Source organism: Myotis nattereri, assembly GCF_964212035.1.
Source record: "Myotis nattereri genome assembly, chromosome: 11".
In the NCBI taxonomy this organism is placed as follows: Eukaryota; Metazoa; Chordata; class Mammalia; order Chiroptera; family Vespertilionidae; genus Myotis; species Myotis nattereri.
In genome coordinates, this window is record NC_138086.1 from 73,345,830 (window position 1) to 73,367,955 (window position 22,126).

At 41.9% G+C, this 22,126-nt stretch overlaps 1 protein-coding gene across 1 annotated transcript in view; it reads left to right on the forward strand.

The window, feature by feature from the left end:
• Nucleotides 1–22,126, forward strand: part of POU6F2 (POU class 6 homeobox 2) — a gene marked incomplete at its 5' end in the record, with an annotated part of 228,596 nt that overhangs the window by 97,234 nt on the left and 109,236 nt on the right. The window contains one exon of the mRNA XM_081102004.1: nucleotides 20,746–21,077. Coding sequence (XP_080958130.1) covers nucleotides 20,746–21,077 — 332 coding nt within the window. The remainder of the gene's footprint in view (nucleotides 1–20,745; nucleotides 21,078–22,126) is intronic.

Genomic DNA, 22,126 nt, shown 5'->3' on the forward strand with positions numbered 1-22,126 from the left:
GGTGCCGTGTCACATATAAAAATTTTTTTATATTTGCAACCATAGTAAAACAAAGACTTACATTTTTGATATTTATTTTATATATTTAAATGCCATTTAACAAAGAAAAATCAACCAAAAAAATGAGTTCGCGTGTCACCTCTGACACGCATGTCAAGGTTCGCCATCACTGCCCTACAGCCTCACTTGCCTCTTTACTGATCCCCAAACATATCACATGGCTGGCCTTGCACCATGCCCTCTACCTGGAGGGTTCTTCAACACATGTCTGAATGTCCTGTTCCCTCACCTATTTCTGGGGGCCTTCCTCGTTACTCTATCTAAAATTTTAATACCTCCTGACACCCTCTCTATTCTGCCCTGCTTGATTTTTCTCTTTAGCAATTATTACCAGCTAACATACTCTTTATGCCTCTTATTTCTTGTCTGTCTCCCCCAAATAGAATATAAGTTCCCTAAGGACACAAATTTTTATCTATTATGTCTATTTCTTTATCCTTAGAACAATGCTGGAACGTAATTCAAATATTTATTGAATGAATGCATAAATACCCTGGGGCACAAGACCATTGATTCCCACCTATACCCTTAATATTTGGGATTTTAAGCAGTACACTGAGGAGTCTGCAAACCAGATCTCATTGGGACAATCTAGTGAATACTTGGCCTTTGTGCTCATTTACTCTAACTATATTGGAAGGAATGTCAAAAGAAGCCATGTATGGCTGCTTTGGTATTGTTGCAAAAAGAGAATTTGGACATTTACAGAAAGGTAGATTTTCAGTTTCCAAGAGAATCACGGTGCAGCCAGAGCTAATGATGGAATTGGCCTCCTCATCACACTGAACTCCCAGCCAGTGGAGACGTGAAACCTGTTGGCCGTTTTCTGACAGGAACCCTACAAACGAAATTCCAACCATGTGAAGGAGTTTAAGCCAAGTCCTTTAGCAACAGCCTCCAAGTTCTCCTTCTGCTCTGAGCTTCTGTGACGCTCTGCACACATGGTACACAGTTTCCACTGCACGTGATGGTATTTTGCAGATGTCTACCTTTGGGGACTGGACCTATACCCCTGACTGGGTCACTGGTGCCTCACTACTTCCTGCTGGCTGTGCACTGAATTGCAGCACCCTCAATGGGTAGGAGGCTAGCAGAGCAGGCTGACTGGTCTTTCTTAAAGAGAGTCTCAATTCAGCAGTAATTCCAACAGGAGAAATGCATTTACTGTAACTGAGTAAGCAGATCACCTCCTATGTCTTTTGAAAATTGTGACTACACTAATATGCCCTTGTTTGGAGCAATAGTCTACATTTCCCTGCAGTAAAGATAAAAGGCCTTATGAGAAGAAGCTAAAGATTCTGAAGAGATTTCAGTTAGTTTTAGGCATTTTGGTGAGAGAACACATTGTCACCAGGGAGTTGGAAGGAAGAGCATGAAACAAATGTGTTTGCTTCTTTGTATTTTGATTTTGTTATCATTTTTAATAATCATGTTTTATATGACTATTGCTATTTCTGAATCCAGTTGGCAAGATGTGAAATTCATAATAACATTCATTGAAACAGTCAAAATTTAAAACTCTTATTCCTATATAAAAATTTGGACAGGGAAGTTGGAAGCTAAATTAGTTATGATTTTATTTTATAGAACTAAACTGTAGCAAAGACATTAGAGAGATTTGAGGCTATGGGGGGAGGGGAGAAAATAATTATTCCCAACTGTTCATTTGAAATGCACCTTCTTAAGCCCCAGTGAAGTCCATCAGCCTCCTGAGCTTTAAACTGGGCACCTTTTCAACCATCTTTTGGCACTGGAGCCATGACAGTGACAATCTTCCTAAAGATGGTCAGGATGAAGTGTCAGGTGATCAAATTTAACACATAAAACCCCCAACTTCTGTGGTCATCAGTCCCTCCCTCCACTGTGTTTCATAGCATTTCCATGACTGAGGTTGATGGTCCTGTCCGTTTTAGTATCCTGCTTGACAGCCGTAGAAAGGAAGGTTTGTGCTTCCCATTCATTGCCGAGTGTGGGATTGCAAGGTACAGATAAGGGCTTTTACAGGAGGCTCCCTGTCTAATTCTATAAGCTATCTGAGAGCATCTTCTCTCCATTTCTTAAGTTTCCCCTAACAATTTAGAATCTTAATTTTTCCAGAGAAGCATACCGACTCTTGGGTCACTGCCAGAAGGACTTTCCTGGCCCGACTTGCGACTGGTCATTTGCATAGGTCCTTAAGCCATCTCAGCAGGTTAACCACCAGGGTTTTAGAAGGGTCACAGGTGGTTGAGTGTGGCGCACAAGTACTCAGAGAAGGATCAGTAAACATTTTTATTGTGTTAGTTGGTGTTTTCAGGCTGATAACTCTGTATTGTTAGAAAAATAAATATCCACGAGTTACCTGACAGTTTCCATTCTCCTCCATCCCTCCGGCAGGCAGCCTTCCAACTCCACTGGCCTCTCATGGTGACTGGAGATTGTAGCTGCTTTCCCACGTGTACACCTTCCTTTTATACCTCTTTTTTCCATTCCTTTTTCTCCTTCAAACTCCCCACCTACCTCACAGACCTCTCACTTTTGTGCAGGAATGTGGTGGGTTGGAAGGAAAGGAAAGAATTAATACTTCAGATGTTCCTACGTGGTGGCTGGCACTGTGCTAGGAGCTTTACATGCACTATATCATTTTAGCTTTATTACATCCATGGGGAGTTGCTGATTTTTCTAATTTTATAGACAAAAGTCCTAAGATTCAGTTAAACAACTTGCCCCAAATTTATGATTTCATTATTTTGACATACTTGTCCTATGAGGAAATCCAGCCACTTGAGGTGGGAGAAAGTGGTTGAGAGCAAATTGGGGAGGTCCTCCTTGCATTTGAGTTCTACTTGACACCGTATCCTATCTAATAAAATGGTAATATGCAAATTAACCGTCACTCTGTCACAAAGATGGCGCCACCCAGTCTTCTCAGCCCTGCCAGAGTCCCCCAGTCCCGGGCGGGGAGGTGGGGGGGGCAGCCACTGAGAGCAGGCAGCATGAGTGGCCTAGCAGAATGCTTGCTTCGTCGCCACAGTGACGAGGCAAGCGTTCCATCCTGGCTGCAGAGGGTCTCTGGGCAGCGGGCACAGAGTGGCCAGAGGGGGATGGGGGGGGGGGGGATGCTTGCATCGTCGCCCCGGTGACAAGGCAAGTATTCCATGCCTGGCCACAGAGGGCCTCTGGCCAAACCAGGTGTGGAACGCTTGCATCGTTGCAGGCCGGGCTGAGGAACACTCCCCCTCCCCCCACTCCCGTGCATGAATATTGTGCACCAGGCCTCTAGTTCTAATAATAATAGTGGTAACAACACAAGTAACAGCAATGAGAGTAGTCATAGTAATAACAGTCACAATAGTAGTAACAGCAAGAATGACAGTGGCAGAAATCTTATAAGCCGTATACCTCTGGATCTACCGATAGGGTTCAATACTTGTTTATCCAAAGCTAAGAAGCTCAAATCATTTCATAGAAGTCCCTGAGTTTATAGATTTGAATTTGTCATGTTGCCAGGGACCTTCTGAACACTAGTAAGGATGTAGTGTTTTGATTTCCGTTTTTAGCTGTAACATTAACAGAGCAATTATTATATTCATCAGAACTGCATTTAACACTCCTTCCCACCAGATCCAAGGACTCAAATGAGAAGATGTGACAACAAAGGTTGGAATCTCAGGCATGCAGCTGAGAAGTACCTAAGAACACAGCTTGCCCCAGAGCCCCCTTGGAGTCCCAGGCGTGCCCACTGGTTGCAGGACCAGTGAGTCACACCACAGGGGTGCAGGGCAAATCAGAGCACCAAGCAGCCCCACCATCTGCAAAATCCTTTTTGTTCTTTTCCATGAAGACTTAGGGCTTGGGGGCACCTAGGCCGGTGCTCTGTGCGTAGAATCATCTGAAAGACTGTCGCTTTCTTGCTTACCTTCTCAAGTTTGGATCCACATGCTTTCAATGCACATATTTATAAGGCAAGAGCAGCTTTCCTCCACCCTTTTACCCCACTTTACTGTAGCCAGAGGAAGATGAAATGTTGTTGCAATTATGACTTTTAGAACGGAAATTGAATTTATTAACTGCCTAATTTTAAGAGAGAAAAACTTGTTACTGTGAATTTAAGTCTTTTTCAATGTCCATTCTCATGTAAATGCTTTCAAACTTGAAAAGTGAGGGGCAAAGCCAGAGGGCACCAAGGCAAACATGGCCCAAGATTACAAAAACTTCCCAGTGACACAGGGTTGCCTCAGTCTGCAAGGCATCAGGGGCTCACCTTCCTTCCTGAGATGTGAGACACTCCATTCCAGAGCAGGAACCTCTCCCCGAATCCCCCTCCTCTGCAGTAAGCCTTCCTTTAGGCTAGAAGGAAGGAGATGTCCACAAGATGCTTTACCTGTCCTTGAATGCATTGGGGGGGCAATGTTTCCCAGAGGACCCCCTAATTCAACAGCATGTAACGTGGACTCTCGGGCAGCTGGACCTAGAAATGGGTTGCCCGTGCGAAAGTGCTGCAATCCTTTCTCATGTGAACACCTCCTCCTTTAAATTTTCAGATTTGCGTGGGAGCAATGAGTGTCTGGGACACAGTCGGCTCTTAGTAAATATGTGTTAACTGAACAGATGAAGATTTATACACAATTCAGTTTTTTGTGTCAGTGATATTTTTCAAGTTTAATAATTTATGGTCCAAGGCTAGGAGATAAATTCCAGGGGAATTTTTTTCACTTGCTTGCATTATCTTAGATAAAATAGTTCTTTAATAAGTAAGTTTTAGAGCACTTTCTAATTATTTCACTCATTTAATTATATAATTATAGAGATTTTAACTATTAGATTAGAACTGCCTCTAGAATTCTAAGCCAATAAAAGACTCTCCTTGGTATAAGTGGTTATTGGTTCAAGCTATATAGAATATATACGAATAAATAATTCTTCCCTTTCCCTGTGTATGTGCTTGAGCAAACCACTTAAGGTCTCTGGGTTTCATTTTCCATATTTCTCAAAGGTTAAGTTTGGTTTGATGAGTTTCAAGAACCCTGTCAGCTCTGATTCCTATACACTTGGTAGGATTCTGGGAGAGAAATTCTCAAGTTATTAGTCACTCTTTCCCTGTGATTGGCGTCTTAAAGATTGGGCCCTTTGCTTTGCTTTTCTTTCCCCCCCCCCCCAGAAATCTATCTTTATTTTTATTTGTTTACTTATTTTTATTTCATTTTTTCCCATCACCACTTACCCCTCTATGCTCTCTTCCACCTCCGTTTCCCCTGCCCCCGCAGTCACCACACTGTTGTCCATGTCCATGAGTTCTCTCTCCCTCTTTTTTTCTTTCTTTTTTGGCTCAATCCTTCCACCTTTACCCACTCCCTGCCCCCAGCTGTCCTCCCCCTCTCTATGAGTAAGTCTCTCTCTGTTTTGCTTGATTGTTCAGTTTGTTCATTAAATTCCTGAAATCATATGGTACTTGTCTTTCTCTGACAGGCTTATTTCACTTAGCATAATGTTCTCCAGGTCCATCCATGCTGTTGCAAAAGGTAAAGTATCATTCCTTTTTACAGCAGAGTAATATCCCATTCTGTAAATGTACTATGGCTTTTTTATCCACTAATCTACCTATGGACACTTGGGCTGCTTCTAAATCTTGGTTATTGTAAATAATACTGCAATTGACATAGGGGTACATATATTCTTTCTAATAAGTATTTCAGGTTTCTTCAGATATATTCCCAGAAGTAGAAATGCTGGGTCATAAGGCAGTTCTATTTTTTATTTCTTGAGGTAACTCTATAATGCCTCTGCAGTGGCTGCACCAATCTGAATTCCCACCAAAAGTGCATAAGGGTTCCCTTTTCACATTCCCACCAGCACTTGTTTGCTGATTTATTGATGATGGGGATTCTGACAAGTGTGAGGTGATATCTCATTATGGTTTTAATTTGTATTTCTCTGATTTTTAGTGACATTGAGCATCTTTTCATATGTTTATTGGCCATCTGTATGCCTTCTTAGAGAAGTGTCTATTCAGGTCTTTTGCCCATTTTTTAATTGGAATGTTTGGGCTTTTTGGTATTGAGTTTTATAAGTTCTTTATAAATTTTGGATATCAAACCCAGATGTATAATTGGCAAATATGTTCTCCCAGTAGGTGGATTGTCTTTTCATTTCATTTTGTTTATGGTTTCCCTTCTGTGCAAAAACTCTTTAGTTTGATGAAGTCCCATTTGTTTATTTTTTCTCTTGTTTCCCTTGCCTAAGGAGACATATCAGAAAAAATATTGCTACAAGAAATGCCCAAGATTTTACTGCCTATGTTTTCTGCTATGAGTTTTATGGTCTAACATTTTAAGTATTTAATCCATTTTGAGTTTAGTCTTGTGTAAGAAGGTGGTCTAGTTTCATTTTTTGTATGTATCTGTCCAATATTCCCAATACCACTTATTAAATAAACTATCTTTACTCCATTTATATTTTTGACTCCTTTGTCAAATACTAATTGACTGTAAAGGCATGAATTTATTTCTGGGCTCTCTCTTCTGTTCCATTGGTCTATACAACTCTTTTTATGCCAGTACCAGGCTGTTTTGATTACCATGGCCTTGTTGTATAGTTTGAAATCAGGTAGTGTGATTCCTCCAACTTTGTTCTTCTTTCTCATGTTGCTGAGGCTATTTGGAGTCTTTCGTGGTTCCATACAAATTTTTGAAATGTTTGTTCTAATTCTGTGAAATACTCCATTGGTATCTTCATAGGAATTTTGCTGAATCTATAGATTGCTTTGCGTAGTATGGACATTTTAATGATGTGAATTTTTCCTCTCTAAAAGCATGGCACATGCTTCCATGATTTCTTTCTTCAGTGTCTTATCATTTCCTGAGTACAGGTCTTTTACATACTTGGTTAAATTTATACCTAGGCATTTTATTGTTTTTTGAAGCAATTGTGAATGGGATGATTTTTTTAGTTTCCCTTTCTGATATGGTTCATTATTGGTGCATAAAAATGCAACTGATTTCTGGATATTTACTTTGTTTCCTACTACTTTACTGAATTCATTTATCAGTTCTAGCAGGGTTTTTTTTTGGTGGAATCTTTAGGATTCTCTTTATATAGTATCATCTCTTCTGCAAATAATGACAGTTTTACTTCTTCCTTTCCAATTTGGATGCCTTCTATTTCTTCTTGTTGTCTGATTGCTGTGGCTAGAACTCCCAGTACTATGTTGAATAAGAGTGGTGAAAGCAAACATCCCTGTCTTGCTCCTGATCGTAAGGAGACCACTTGTAGTTTTGCCCATTGGGTATGACGTTGGCTGTAGGTTTGTCATATATAGTGTTTATTACCCTGAGGTATGTTCTCTCTATTCCCACTTTACTGGGTGTTTTTAACATAAATGGGTGTTGCATTTTATCAAACGCTTTTTCTGCATTTCAAAAAGTGTAACGTGAGCAAAAACACGGACACAGGAAAGCCGAGTATGTGTGGGCAATGATGATCAGAAGATCGACTGGAAGGGAGGTTTCACACAGGAGACTGGTTGGAGCTGACACCGAAAAGTGGGCTAAGGGCTATGTTGTTGTGAATGGTTTTAACTGGAAGGGTGGTTTATACTTATTTGGAGGGAAGTAAAGAAATAGTGAGAATCATTAAACAAGAATAAACATTAACATAGCATGACTGAGCATTTGCATGTCCGTTTTCCCAGATAGACTGTGAATGAAATTTGGGAAAGCAGAACCAGAGTCTAATTTCTGTTTATGCTTCCTGCACATTCCCTGACACATGGTAGGTGCTTAATAATTGTTTAGAGTAAGGACAAAAGATAGGTAGAAAGGGAGGCAGGAAAGAGGTGGAGGAAGAAAGGGAGAAGGCAGAGGCACAGGTGGGGGAAGGGAGCAGTAATTTAAATATAAATAAACATGTATATAAAGAGAAAACAGGAGACTATTATTCTGGTCATTACAAGCAGCAATGAGAGTCCTTATGCAGGGAGTAACATATTTATGAGATACTGTGTTGCCATAAAATTTATTTTCTCATCTAGGTCTTCTGAACAGCGTTTCTGTAATCTATTCAGGATTTGTAATTAATGTTTTAATTCATTATAGGTAGAAAAGATCTATAAGTGTTGTTTTATCAATACTGTTAGTGAATTTGTGTTCATCCATCCTACACTTTTGTCCAGTTTTTTGGATGAACATGGCATGCATTTTTTGATGGCATGGGGTAGAGGGTGGCCATGGAAAAAGTGGTAGCTGACCCATTGTGAGTCTGCCCTTTTATCACCCACTCATGTAACAGGGCAACCCGATTGTTACACGTGGCCGATTTTCACAACCCACTAGCCCAGACATACTAAAAACCTGACCTTCAACTCAAACCCACTTAATCCATGTGCTCTATGATGTTCCTGCCCAGATTTGGTGGAGTTTAGGTCAGCCACGGGTTGTGATGACATTTTTTCACTCTTCCAAGATTATGATTTAATCTGTCCATGTAAGACCCATGTCAGCCTGAAACACTCTTCTGTCTACCCAGATAACCTTTCAGGGCTTCCTAAGCTTGTCATTTCTTCTTTGACCGCCTTTTATATACATACTTCAAGTTGAATTTTAATAGCACACCTTCAAATCCTGAGTTCTTAAATGTTCATGCACTTCCTGTATTGACTGTCTTAGGTCACAAGCAAAATTATTCTACAGAATTTTTAGGGCATGGCCCCAGGTGTGTCAGGATGACTACCTTTGTCTATATAGTTATAAAAAAAGAAACACAGAAATTTTACTTAATTTTAAAAAAAATGCATCTACAACATTTCCCACAGTTCATCGTAGATCCCGGGCATGCTCAGAAAACACATCACCCGCATGTAGTCTCCTAGAAGTACGAGCAGTGGAGCTCTTCAAACTCCGGAATTCTCTCATGGTATCTCTTCTCTTTTGAACCCAGCCAAAGCAAGCATATGGCTCCGTGAGGGTTAGAAGAATAAGCTAAAGTTAACAAATGCAACATAAATTATAGTTCCCTGCAATTATGACGTCTCAATTGTTTAGTGAACAGCTACTACATGCAGATTACTGAGAGGAGGCAGGAAGATTAAGAGAAAGAAAGACCTGACTAAAACAGGGTTGCCTTCGGCAGGAAGTTGTTGGGTAAAAGAGGCAACCAGGTGCACATTATTCATTATAGTGCAAGGTACCATGTGCGTGTTCCCCTGTGAGGGTGCAAAGGAGAGTAATTCCTCCTGCCGACTGGGGGTGCCAGCCCTCCCTGGCAGGGCAGCTGCTATTCAGCTCCAGTGCTGATACAAGAACAAGCATCACGTTGCCAGACCTCCTAAATTTTTTTTTTTTAAGAAAAATGTCAATGCAGATTTTATGTAGACACTCCTGATTTTTTAATGTTGTCAACCAATTCAAACTTTTTCCAAGCCTTGTTTCCATAAGCCGTGTTGAGCCATATCCCAGAAGTGTCTGTCTCTGAACTAGAAGTGAGAGTGTCCAGAAGGGGTTAGAATGAGTCTGGAACGGTGCAGTCATTCTCCGAGACGGTCCAAGCACCATGGTTTCATCTCTGGATGATGAGAACCTTTGCGCACTTGTATAAAAGTCATGGTATACCCCTGTCTGTGTGTTAGAAGGATAATTCTGATGGCAGATGGGCACTTGAAACAACTTGACAGCGGTGGTTGAATTAATGAATGAGAAAGAGAAAGATTAGGAAAGCTGAGATTAGAGGCGAGTGAATAGGCTCTTTCAATTATCCAGACGAGGCATACAGAGGTTAACTTAGGAAAATGGAAGTGGAAAGAGAGTAATAAACACGGAAACTATCTGACAGGAAGAGTGATGCCTTTGTGGAGGTAATTCATGCTGTTTGCCAACTTTTTCTGGCTCTTCTCTCTGGGAGTTGATAGCAGGACACTTCTTGGTGCCCTTGCCTTTGAGTGGTGCCATGTGACTAGTGCTGGCCAACGAGTTGTGAGAGAGTGACAGGGCTACTTCTGAGCCAGAGCATTTAATTCCCACCCTGACAAGCTCTCTTTTCTTTTGTCATCATCCAATAGTCAAGATAGTTGCTGCTCCATCAGCTTGTGCACCTCTTTAATGAGGCCCCCCTGCCAACTTATGATGACATGAAAAGAAATAAACTTTCTTGGGCACAACCACTGAGATTGTAGGGCTGCTGTTACGACCACGTGACCTAATTGATCCTTACTGATACATTTGTATTAGCCTCTTGTGTCGATACAGCAATAACCAAGTAAAAATAAGGCTACTTTACTTCCTATAAGCAAAATCAGCCAGCCTGGTAGGAATCCATGAAACATACGCAAAAACATTTGTACTCACATAAGTAAGACCATATTACGTCCTAACCTCATTAATTTTCCAGCCTCTCTTGCTTTTTATGAATTTTCCCAAGATTCTTTGTTTGATAACTCTTCTTCCAGTAGGATTATCGGTAATGTAATTAATAATTCCATTAAATTATTAGTTGTCTTCTTTTTTAACTTATTACATATGAAAGCTTAGACTGGACTATATAAATTGAATGGCTAATATGCACATTAATACAACATAACCAAATTAGCCATGAAGTATTTTAATTTTCCTGCTAAAGAATTCTATTATAGCTATAGAAAGAGAAAATAAAAATGAGAATAATAATATTTATGATGTAATCTGAGTAAATTTTAATTGCTACACAATTAAAGTCATTTAATTCTTTTTAATGAATATGGAATGGAATTGCAAATCTGTCAAGGGTATATTTTTAATTCCTATGTTTCAAAATATAAAAATAGGTGTAGCTTAAGGAAAACATTATCATTTATTGTGCAGGCCAAGAAAAACTAGGATATACATGGTCCTAGGATCATGTCTGAGTTCATATCTCTTCATTTGTAAAGTGAGAAGACATACACGCTACCTCCCCTTCTCTAAAAATAACAACTAAATGTCGTCAAATCTGTGAAGCTATTTGGCAACCCTGATGTTGTTGTATAGGAACAAAGCTGAATTACTGCTTAGAGAGTTGGAAGTGCAGCCTCTGTAAGGAAGGTCTGTGGTGCCGTGGGAGAAATTGAGAAGAGGAGAGCGTGGTCAGATTCTCAAAAGGAAAGCTCTTGCTCTACATTCCAGCAGCTAACAGACTTCCAAAGGAATCAGCCACCACATCTTCGTCACTTAACTTTTTTAATCTGAACCGACAGATCACTGGAGAATAACTGTAGGGAATAATCCCCACCCTGGCAGAGGGGATGGATTAAACCAACCATGAATGTAAGCACTGGCCCATGTGTCCGTAGCCTAACAGAAATTTGAGTGAACATAGTGCCCTGTTTCAACCAGGCGCAGTATCCATAGAATTGCCCGTAATATATTCTCCTGTGATCATGCATCTTCCCTTTCCATGTGGACAGCTTGGTTTTTAATGAATATGGCTTCACTTCTACCCTCATGATTCAAAAGTTTCCCTGGAAAAACCATGCTCAATAAATGTGAGTTATAATTTTAAACCTTCTAACCTCCAGTTAGAAGGTCAATTGGCCTTCTGAGAAGGGGTTACCAAGGATGTAAATAACTTTTCACATTACGGAGGAAAAATAATTGGATTGAATGTTACATGAGCACTTTTTTGAGCTGCTTCCTAGCTCACCCTAGCTCACAAATGTACTTTCTGTCATTGAACTCATATGGTATTAAGAAGTGAAGGTGGCATAGTCAATGATGTACTGTGAACTTCAAACCTCTCAAAACAAAACAAAAAATGCCCATGGTTACTCATGGAGAATTGGAGAATGAGCAGAGTTCATAGAGAACTGACAAGCAAGAGTCCCATTGTCTCAGCTGTATTCTTCACCAAGCCTCCTCCAAAGTCTGCAAGAGAAGGAAACCAGTGATGTGGGAAGGTTAGGATTTGCTGATGAATAAATTTAGCCTTATCTGTTGAACAAATGGATTTTAAATCAAGAATAAATGTTTCCGTTTACAATCAATGATTCCCTGCAGGCTATGCAGAAATCAATCAATCAAAACCAAGGGACATGTAGCATTTATCCACTGGAATTTAGTCAAAATACACATTCAAATTCTAAGAGTTCTCATTTGATCTGGTGTCACCACCTGAAGAGGAGTTGAAAATCTGATGGAAATGGCAGGAGGGGATTACTTCAATCCTTTCTAAAGGAATCTTATTTAAAGTTAGCATTGTGTCTGGCTGGTGTGGATTAGTGACTGAGCATTGACCTACGAACCAGAAGATCACAGTTCGATTCCTGGTGAGGGCACATGCCCGGGTTGCAGGCTCAATCCCCAGTGTGGGGTGTGCAGAAGACAACAGATCAGTAATTCTCTCTCATCATTGATGTTTCTCTTTCTCTCCCTCTCCCTTCCTCTCTGAAATATATATACTAGAGGCCTAATACACAAAATTTGTGCAAGGGGCTTGGCCCTCACAGCCACAGCAGTTTGCCTCGGCCCTCGCAGCCGTGGCTTTGTCCTGAAGGTCGTCCGGAAGGTTGTTCAGCTGTCCAGTCTAATTAGCATATTATGCTTTTAATATATATATATATATACATACACACACACACACACACACACACACACACACACACACACACTAGAGGCCCAGTGCATGAAATTTGTGCACTCGGCAGATGAGGGGGTGGAATCCCTCAGCCCTGCCTGTTCCCTCTCACAGTCCAGGAGCCCTCAGGGGATGTCTGACTGATGGCCAGCAGTGGGACATCCTTAGCACTGCCGTGGAGGCAGGAGAGGCTCCCACCACCACTGCTGCACTTGCCAGTCATGAACCTGGCTTCTGGCTGAGCAATGCTCCCCCTATGGGAGCACACTGACCACCAGGGAGCACCTCCTGTGTTAAGCATCTGCCCCTGGTGGTCATTGAATGTCATAGTGACTGGTTGTTTGCGGTTTGATCAATTTACATATTAGCCTTTTATTATATAGGAGATATATATATATATATATTTAAAGTTAGCATTGGTATGACTGCATTTTCTTCCTCTACTCATGCTATACGCTCACTTAACGAGGAGGGCATCCATGCCAGGCTTCTCACAGCTCAAAGTGTCTAACATTTGCCTGTACCTGGGGAGAGGTCAGCTAGGCCCGGGTTGTCCTAATTAGTCAGAGGAAGGTCCACTATGGTTTCCCACCTTTGTGCCCTCAAGAACCTTTTTGTAGTTATTTCTCTTTTTCTACTAGACTATCTGAGAGGGCTTTCCTTCAAGAAAAATGCATTTTTAAAGAAATTCATATGCATATTCCCTCTTAACACATATTTGCAATTTTAATCAATCAAAGATGTTTATTACACTCATTTAAAGCTTCTCAGCAGCATGAATTAACTAGTTTCATCACACTGGATAAGCTTGACTATAGATTAATCCATGCAGCCTTATTAGAGCATTCATCAACAGAAAAATGGGTAAAGAAAATGTAATATGCAGGGTAAAGCAAAAAGTATCTTTGCAGTTCTGAGTATGCAAAACAGAGTTTATTCTTGTGTTATTATTTATCATTGTATTATTATTACATTACAAACAACTATAAAGCTACTTTTGTCCTACCTTGTATGTATAATAAGATATTATTCTTCCATGAGAAAGAAGGAAATCCTGCACATGCCCAGGTTGTCTCCTCGGTAGGGGGCATGCAGGAGGCAGCTGATTGATGTTTCACTCTCACATCAATGTTTCTATCTCTCCCTCTCCATTACTCTCTCTCTCAAAATCAATAAAAACAAACAAACAAAAAATACCCAAACTCGTAGATACAGGGAACAGATTCATGATTGCCAGAGAAGAGGCATGGGGAGAGGGGGGAAGGATGAAATAGGTAAGGGTGGTCAAAAGGTACAAACTTCCAGTTATAAGATATATAACTGGGGGTGTAATATACAGAATAGTGACTGTAGTTAAAAAAAAAAAAACACTGTATTTTATATTTAAGTTGCTAAGAGAATACATTTTAAAAATTCTCATCACACACACAAAAAAGTAACAATGTGTGGTAATACATGTTAACTAAAACGTGATAATCATTCTACAATGTGGATATATATCAAATCATTATGTTGTATACCTAAAACTAATAAAATGTTACATACCAATTATATCTCAAAGAATTTTATTAAGCATATTTTATATTAAAAACTAGAGGCCCAGTGCATGAAATTCATGCACAGGTAGAGTCCCTAGGCCTGGCTGGGCATCAGGGCCGATTAGGGCCTTCTGGCTGCCCAGCCAGAGCCTTCCTTCATTCTGCACCGCCCCCGGTGGCCAGCACATGTCATAGCGAGCAATCGAGCTCCCAGTCTCCCAGTCGCATTTCCAAGGGCACATTTTGCATATTAGCCTTTTATATATATAGATAGTTCATTACTGCTTGACCAGTGTTGCTCAGTGGTTGAGAGTCGACTTATGAAATTAGGAGGTCACGGTTGGATTCCTGGTCAGGGCACATGCTGTGGGCTTGATCCCCAGTGCAGGGCATGTAGGAGGCAGCCAATCAATAATTCTCTCTCATCATTGATATTTCTATCTCTCTCTCCATTGCTCTCTGAAATCAATAAAAAATACATTTTTTAAAAAAACGAAGAGGACAGTTAAAAAGAAGAAGAAGAAGAAGAAGAAGAAGAAGAAGAAGAAGAAGAAGGAGGAGGAGGAGGAGGAGGAGGAGGAGGAGGAGGAGGAGGAGAAGAAGAAGAAGAAATCCATCTGGGGAACTTATAACTGCCACCCAATTTTAGAGGCAACACATCACAGAGTTCTGTGGACAACATATGCTGATATCCTACTCAGTTATTTTCCTTAAAATGTCACCAAGCCTGATCACAGTGCTGCTGCTGCCCTATGTATAAGCATAAAGGAAACATTCTCTCACCATCAAACCAAGCGTGTGCCATGAATAAAGCTACTGTGGCCTTTCCCCACCTTCCCTGCAGTCCTCCGTCTCACCTCTGCTGCTGCAACTCCAGGTCTCTGTTCTCTATAATAACTCACGATTCACCCCCAAATTAGCATCTTTATCCTCACAATGCACATTTGTGTTTCATATCAGCATGTTCTAAAAAAGGTTTTGCTTGCAGCAAGACAGAGGTACAACTTTACACACTTTCCCAAGAGCTGACCAATTCATCATGGAGCGGACACCTTCAAATTAGCCTCTGTAGCCAAGTACTGGTGCCGCCTCTGCTCAAGGGCAGGGCTGTGAGGGCACCTGTGTACGAGTGGGCAGTTATCTCTGTTCCAGCTCTCAGGGGGAAATGGGTTGCCCTGTCTATATAAGTGATTCTGTTATGGTAAGAGGCGTTGGGAGGCGACAGGCCTACGATGGAGTTTTCCATAGCACTCACCAGCTATGCAGACTTGGGAAGGTCACTTAACCTTTCCGAGCCCAAGTTCTATGCATATAACATGGCACCGATAGCACCGCTCCACATGGCTGTCTTGAAAAGGGAATACATGCCTATTCAGTGAAAGTCCTTTTCAAGCGATTAAGCACTGTCTTGTTTTGAACCCACATTGTCATCACTGCTCTCCGCCTGCTGACAGTGTCCAGCTTCCAAGTCTTCTCCAGCATTTCTGGAAGTTAAGGAGGTGCCTGTGTGTGCTCAGATAGGAGCCCATGGTCCCCTCTGATAGTAATCCCCGTGCTCCGCTCTGTCAGACCTATGCCTCTGCAGCAAGCGCAGCGTTTTCCGCCCTGTGCCATCCAGCATCGCGCGGCCCTGCCCACATCTCTCCCTCCACTTCACCAGGTATAGTCCCTGCTGGCAGCTGCCTTTAACCCTCTGGACTACACAGCCATGTGGAGGGAAAGATTACTCTCTTCCCTTGTGGTGTCCCAAGGCAACATGGCTTGGTCTCCAGTGTGTGACTATATAGAAACAGTCATTATTATTATTATTATTATTATTATTATTATTATTAAAAAATATGCATAGCATAAAATTTGTCATTTTCACCATTTTAAAATATACAGTTCAGTGGCATTAAGCATATTCGCAGTGCTGTCCAACTGTCACCACTATCTAGTTCCAGAACTTTTTCATCACCCCAGCAGGAAACCTCCATACCGATCACCACTAGTCTGTTTTCTGTCTCTATGGACTCACCTATTCTGCATATTTCATATAAATGGAATTATTCAATACGTGTCTTTGGCATCTGGATTCATGCACTTAGCATCAGACTTTCAAGGTTGCTCTTATTTAACTCGGCGTTCTCTCTCTCCCTAGGACCAGGCTTGCGCCAGCTGACGGGGCTAAAAGTGGGTTTGAATAGCCATTACTACCATGCCCTGTTCAGGACTCCTAGTCACTTCCAATGATAAGTCCCCACCTGCTTCCTTCCTCCTTAGCAGAGACTTATCCCTGCTGTAAATGTACTTCTATGAAGCTACTGTAGTCCCGGATATATCCAGGAGTGTGTAACATCAGCCATGAATAATAGCTCGTACTCATTCCCACAGGCACTCAAATCCAAACATGCCCACATGTGCCTCAACCTGAAAAGTCCAAGAAATGCTGAAGTTGAGATCCCCACTAGAGTGCTGATAATAACAGGATGTTATACTTTGTGTTAACCAAAGTGAGGGTGTTGTTCCTTTAGCATTTGAATACTATTTTGCTTTCTGTGAATCCTAAGATCTTTCAAATACTTTGCTAAGTGGAAGACATATCTACATGTGCTCAGAATCTTTCATGGACTTACTCTTTATCTGTAGGTATATGTTTTGCTTTTACTTTCCATTTCTCTGATTTGAAAGTAGTCTTATGTGAATCCCATTCAGTATCATTCCATACCTCTGCTGGTGTGGTTCTCTTTACGTGTGTGGTTTCCTGAGGAAACCTTTAACAAAAATTCAAAGTAAGAATTCGTTTCTAATTTACAATGGACATAAAGAAACCAAACAAATGGAGAAATGTAGGATTCTTGGCTAATCCTTTGTCATATTTAATTATTTATTTGGGAAATTTCAAGCCACTGGTTTTGCCATAGTGTTCCCTTCTCTCTAGGAAATTCAGAGTGTGGTTGAGTTTTGCCCTTTATTTCTTTTTCAATAAGTTTAAAAAGTTTTAAATAGCCTAATGTAAATTTCTATGGATCTCTTTTTCTTTCATAGCTACAGTTATTGTAGTTAACGTCTATATTTAACATTGGCCTGTAAAGTGTAGTAACCAGACATGGAGGAAATAATCACAAAAAGATATAAATACCAGGGAAGAGAATAAACTCTTTAATATATCATAAATAGGGTCAGAGTTTTATCCTCCAAAATTACCATTTTATTGGCAAACATTCCCTAAAGTTCAAATATGTTCTTGAACCTTCCTAACTTGTGTCCGTATCTCAGTGTGCTTTATACAATTAGCCACTTAGAGGCTAGGTATTTTAGCATTTTTAAGCTTTTATTTTCATACTATAGTGTAGGTCAGTGGCCGGCAAACTGCGGCTTGGCAAACCACGGCTCGCAAGCCACATGCGGCTCTTTGGCCCCTTGAGTGTGGCTCGTCCACAAAATACCGGCTCTTCCACAAAATACCAACTTCTGCGCATGGGCCACGAAGTTCCAATCGCACTGTACGTGCGCGCCTGCACGTGGTATTTTGTGGAAGAGCCACACTCAAGGGGCCAAAGGGCCACATGTGGCTCACGAGCCACAGTTTGCCGACCAAAGGTGTAGGTGGATTTGGCATTTTTTAGACAAGGGTTACATTACATTCTTGTATGACCCACTCACGATTTCCTTTGTATCCAGGATGTATCTGAACATATTTTACTGTCCACTTTGCATGCAGATGCCAAATTAGTTTATGTAACTCAAAAGTTTAGTTTAGGTCATGCCTTTCCAGGCAAGCTGCAGGTCATGGGAAAGAAAGAGCCAATGTGACCTCACCAACATAAAGGAATGAAGACAAATTTGGGACCGTGTCCCATAAATAGGTTAGGGTCTGTTGCACCTAGCCGTCGGCCAATATCTATCTGCCAATATTCCTCGGTCTTTCCTGCTTCTAAAGGCTGCGTTAGATAAATGCTTTTCTAACCAAAATGAAACAGGATGGTATTTAAGTCAACCATGGAGTAAGCACTGACAGATGTGCCTCCCACCTGACAGAAATCAGGACAGGATTGATTTGAATCAGGCAGGAGGCCAGACGCAATTATTCACAAAGTCTGTACGTCCACCCGAAGGAGACATCCAGCCCTCCCCACCCCCACCCCCACCCCCGTGCCCCATAATGCAGAAGATCCTGGGAGATAAGGATGGAGCTGGATCCCAGATCTTCAGTAAGATGTGATTTTTGTACAATAGGAGCCGGAGGAGGGCAGAGAAGGACAAAACCAAACCACACCCTTCAAGTTCCAATAAATAGCATGATGACTGAGAATTTTTATTACATAGACTTCATTCCTTGGAGCAGTTTTGGGTTTTCAGCAAAATTGAATATAAAGTTCAGAGAGTTCCTACTGACTGGGCATCTTCCAGCCCTCTCTCATGCACACCACCTCTACCTCTAGAGTTCAGAGCACTCTGGGTTTACACACAAGGAGGGACACGCACCAGACCGAGCGCTGAGCAGACCTAGAGTAATTCACTGACCCAGTGAGGACCAACGTGGAACACATCCCAGCTGGTCCAACGTGGAAGCCCTACATGGTGAGAGCACAGAAGCCCTACAAGCTGAGAGCACAGAACTGATAGTTGGTGTCCCCGAGAACTAGCACGTTACATTTCATCACTACAGCTATGCCTTGTTGAAACAAACCTGAGTCTATATTTGAAATCTGATTTACACCAGAGGTTAATTGGGAGTATTCCATCTTCCCACCACTTCACAAGATAAGTTCCTCACCTTCTCTAAAGTCCAAAGTCACTCAAAATTTCCCAGAGCCTCTGTTCCAGGCAGTCTATTCTCCACATTGTCCTTCAGGAATGTCACCTGAGCCATGCTGGATTCTGGATGTTTCTCCACCCAGAATATCTTCTCTTGGCCAGTTTGGTCAATTTCCACACTGTTGACCACTTAGTGATATGTATCAAACATCTATTGTTAGCAGGACTCTGTAACATGTACCTCAAGCCTGATCATTTCTTATGAGTTAATCTTATCTCCACAAATAGACTACAAACTCCTTAAAGGCAGTTTTGAAATACAACGTATTACCTGGCACAGTTCTAGTGCCTGACTGTTATTCAATGAATTTTACAAAATTATTCTTAACTTTACAAAGAGAGTCACTGGTTGATTTCCTTACAGAGAAAGCCTTTTCGGTCTCCTCAAAATATGGGTCAAAGTACACACAAATATGTTCTTGAGGACATACTTGTTTTATAAAGACACGTATATATCACTATAGAATCACTAGATTTTTTGAAGGAACATTTTCTAAAAATAGGGACTAGCTTAATGTTGCAACCAGAAGTTATTACCTCTGGAAATCTTGACAAATTCTCGGTAAGGGAGGAGCAGGAAAACATTGCAGCCCTATGCATTCAACATTGACCCTTATATTTATTTGTAGGCTTGTTGGAAAGTCTTCAGACTGAAATTCAGGCAAAGAAGGACATGAACTGGTAGCAACAATTTTCTCAAGATCATTCTTTGGCCAAACTGAATGTCTTTCTGCTGTAGAAATTGTTCAGTGCTAGATGGACGTCTGAGAACAAATTTCGTGTGCTCAGTGTTAAGACAGCTCGTCCTACCAACTCTTACTTTTCACATAATAAGAAAATCTTGAAGAAAAGAGAAAGAAAGAAAATCTTGAAAGATGATTTCATTTTCTCAGTTTCTTTCATGTCCTTGGGGTGCTAATGTGTTTAGTTACCACAGTATACAGATCACAATCACCTACAATAACCCAGATTTTGGGGGGAGGAGTATCTCTGTGTCTTTGATCAGCAGGCAGAAACCTCAGGGTCAGGATTCTGACTCTGCAAAACAGAGAATCGTGTGTTGTAGAAACTCGAAACTAACATGTCTAAGCCAACGGGCAGAGGTCTGAAGTGGCAAGTGAAAATGACACGATTAATCGCATTGGTGATGAAAGGCTTACAAACTATTTCGTTTTCTGTTCTTAACTCCAGCCCAGCATTTACCAAAAGAATTAAACTGGTTGAACCTTAAATCAAATCTTGAAAGCATAAGTGTATTGCCCAAGCAGTGCAGAAAGGAAGAGAGAAAGTACCTTCAAACATGACCTCCATTTCTAGCGATACCTTGGCTTGTACTGCTCAATACCTTTCAAAGTAACAACTTGATGTGGCACATTCTCATCTTCCTTGAATTTTTACATTTTTCCCAAGAAGTGACTCTTTTTAAAAATATATATTTTTATTGATTTCAAAGAGGGAGCAAGAGATAGAAACAGCAATGATAAGAGAGACTCGTCCATGGGCTGCCCCTGCAGCCCCCCACTGGGGATCGAGCCCCCAACCCAGGCACGTGCCCTGACGGGGAATTGAACCATGATCTCTTGATGCATAGGCCCACGCTCACCACTGAGCCACACCGGCACAGTGACTCTCTCTGCCAGTGCCCCACAGCCCTTTCACGTACCAAGGGTGAGAGGGTAAACTTTTTCTAAAGGGCAGCTCACACCAGACAGGCTGCCAGGGACGCACAGCAAAATGTTCTGTCCTGTTTGTTTCACCCCCACGTGTGTGTCTGTTTGTTTTTTCCTTGTAGCTACCTCATCCCTGAACTCCCAACTCCAGCAGCTCCAGCAACTCCAGCAGCTGCAGCCGCCGCCGCCTCCGCCGCCCGGCAGCCACCCGCAGGCGCCCCCACCGTCCCCGGCACCGCAGCCCCCGCCCCAGCAGCCGCCACCCGCCTCCCAGCAGCTGCCCGCTCCGCCATCGCAGCCCCCGCAGCCTCAACCCCACCCTCACCCCCAGCACCAGAACCAGAACCAGAACCAACCGTCTCCAACTCCGCAGAATGCAAGCCCCCCTCAGAAACTCAGCCCGTCTCCAGGACATGGCCTTCCGTCGCAGCTCACGCCACCCAGCCCTCTGCAGGTATGCCCTCCGCCCGGCCCAGGGCCACGCGGGCCCTTCCCTGGGGCCGCGCCCTCCCCGCAGGCAGAGGCCAGCAAAACTTAGCGTCCAGTTCTGCAGCGTCTAATTCAAATTGATCTCTTTAGACAGAGGCAGGGGAAGCACATCGCAGGCAGCTGGGGATGCATGTGGAGGGAACAAATGGAACCCCGTTGATGTTACCCTCCCAAGGATAAATGTTATCTGCCTCCTCCGGTGAGAGGCCGGCACTGTAAGTGCATTTGTAGCCTGTAATAATTCCACTTTATGATACTTTTTGAAGGCAGCAAAGATAGCATCCAATTAAAATTATTACTAGCACCGTTTTGTAGCCCCGCGGAGAACTGTATCTCCTGTCCATGAGGCGTGGTGGTTATTTCTCTATATTATGAATACGACAGTGTCTTACCTTAAGTACTTTGTGCTCTTTTGTTTCTATTTTTCTAAAGACTCTCTGGGGTTAGGAGGGTAAAGAAATTTAGCCCCAGTCTTATGTCCCAGATTCCAACCATCACTCCCTTGACTAACAAGTACTCTAGATTCATGCCGAGAGCCTCACGAGTATGCATTATAACGGTTATTTTAAAAAGTAATAAGGCTTCTGTATTATCACTGTGAAGCTTGAGGGCAACCAAGATACCTCAGGCTAATCGTGAATGTTCACCTTTAACCTACTATCATTGAGGAGCAATGGATCGGAGCATTCAGGAATATTTAACTTTAGAGTTCAGAACACCTTTCTTAACGTAGAGGCCTTTAAAATAATTAGCTTCAAAACACAGTGACTGTGATATCAACCCATCAGATCCAGAAATTAATAGCTCGGTTTTAGACTTTCATAATGTTTTCCCGCGTGAGATTTCAGATGACTGGGTACATTTGTCGTGCAGTGACGAAGTCTGGCAGAGTGGGCAGCCTATGCATTCATTTCAGAGCCAACTCCCCGCCCCTGCCTGATGGTGGGACATGCGGTCCTCCTACCCTAGGATGGCAATAGCCATTGCATTCTTAGGGCCCAAATAGGAAGGTAT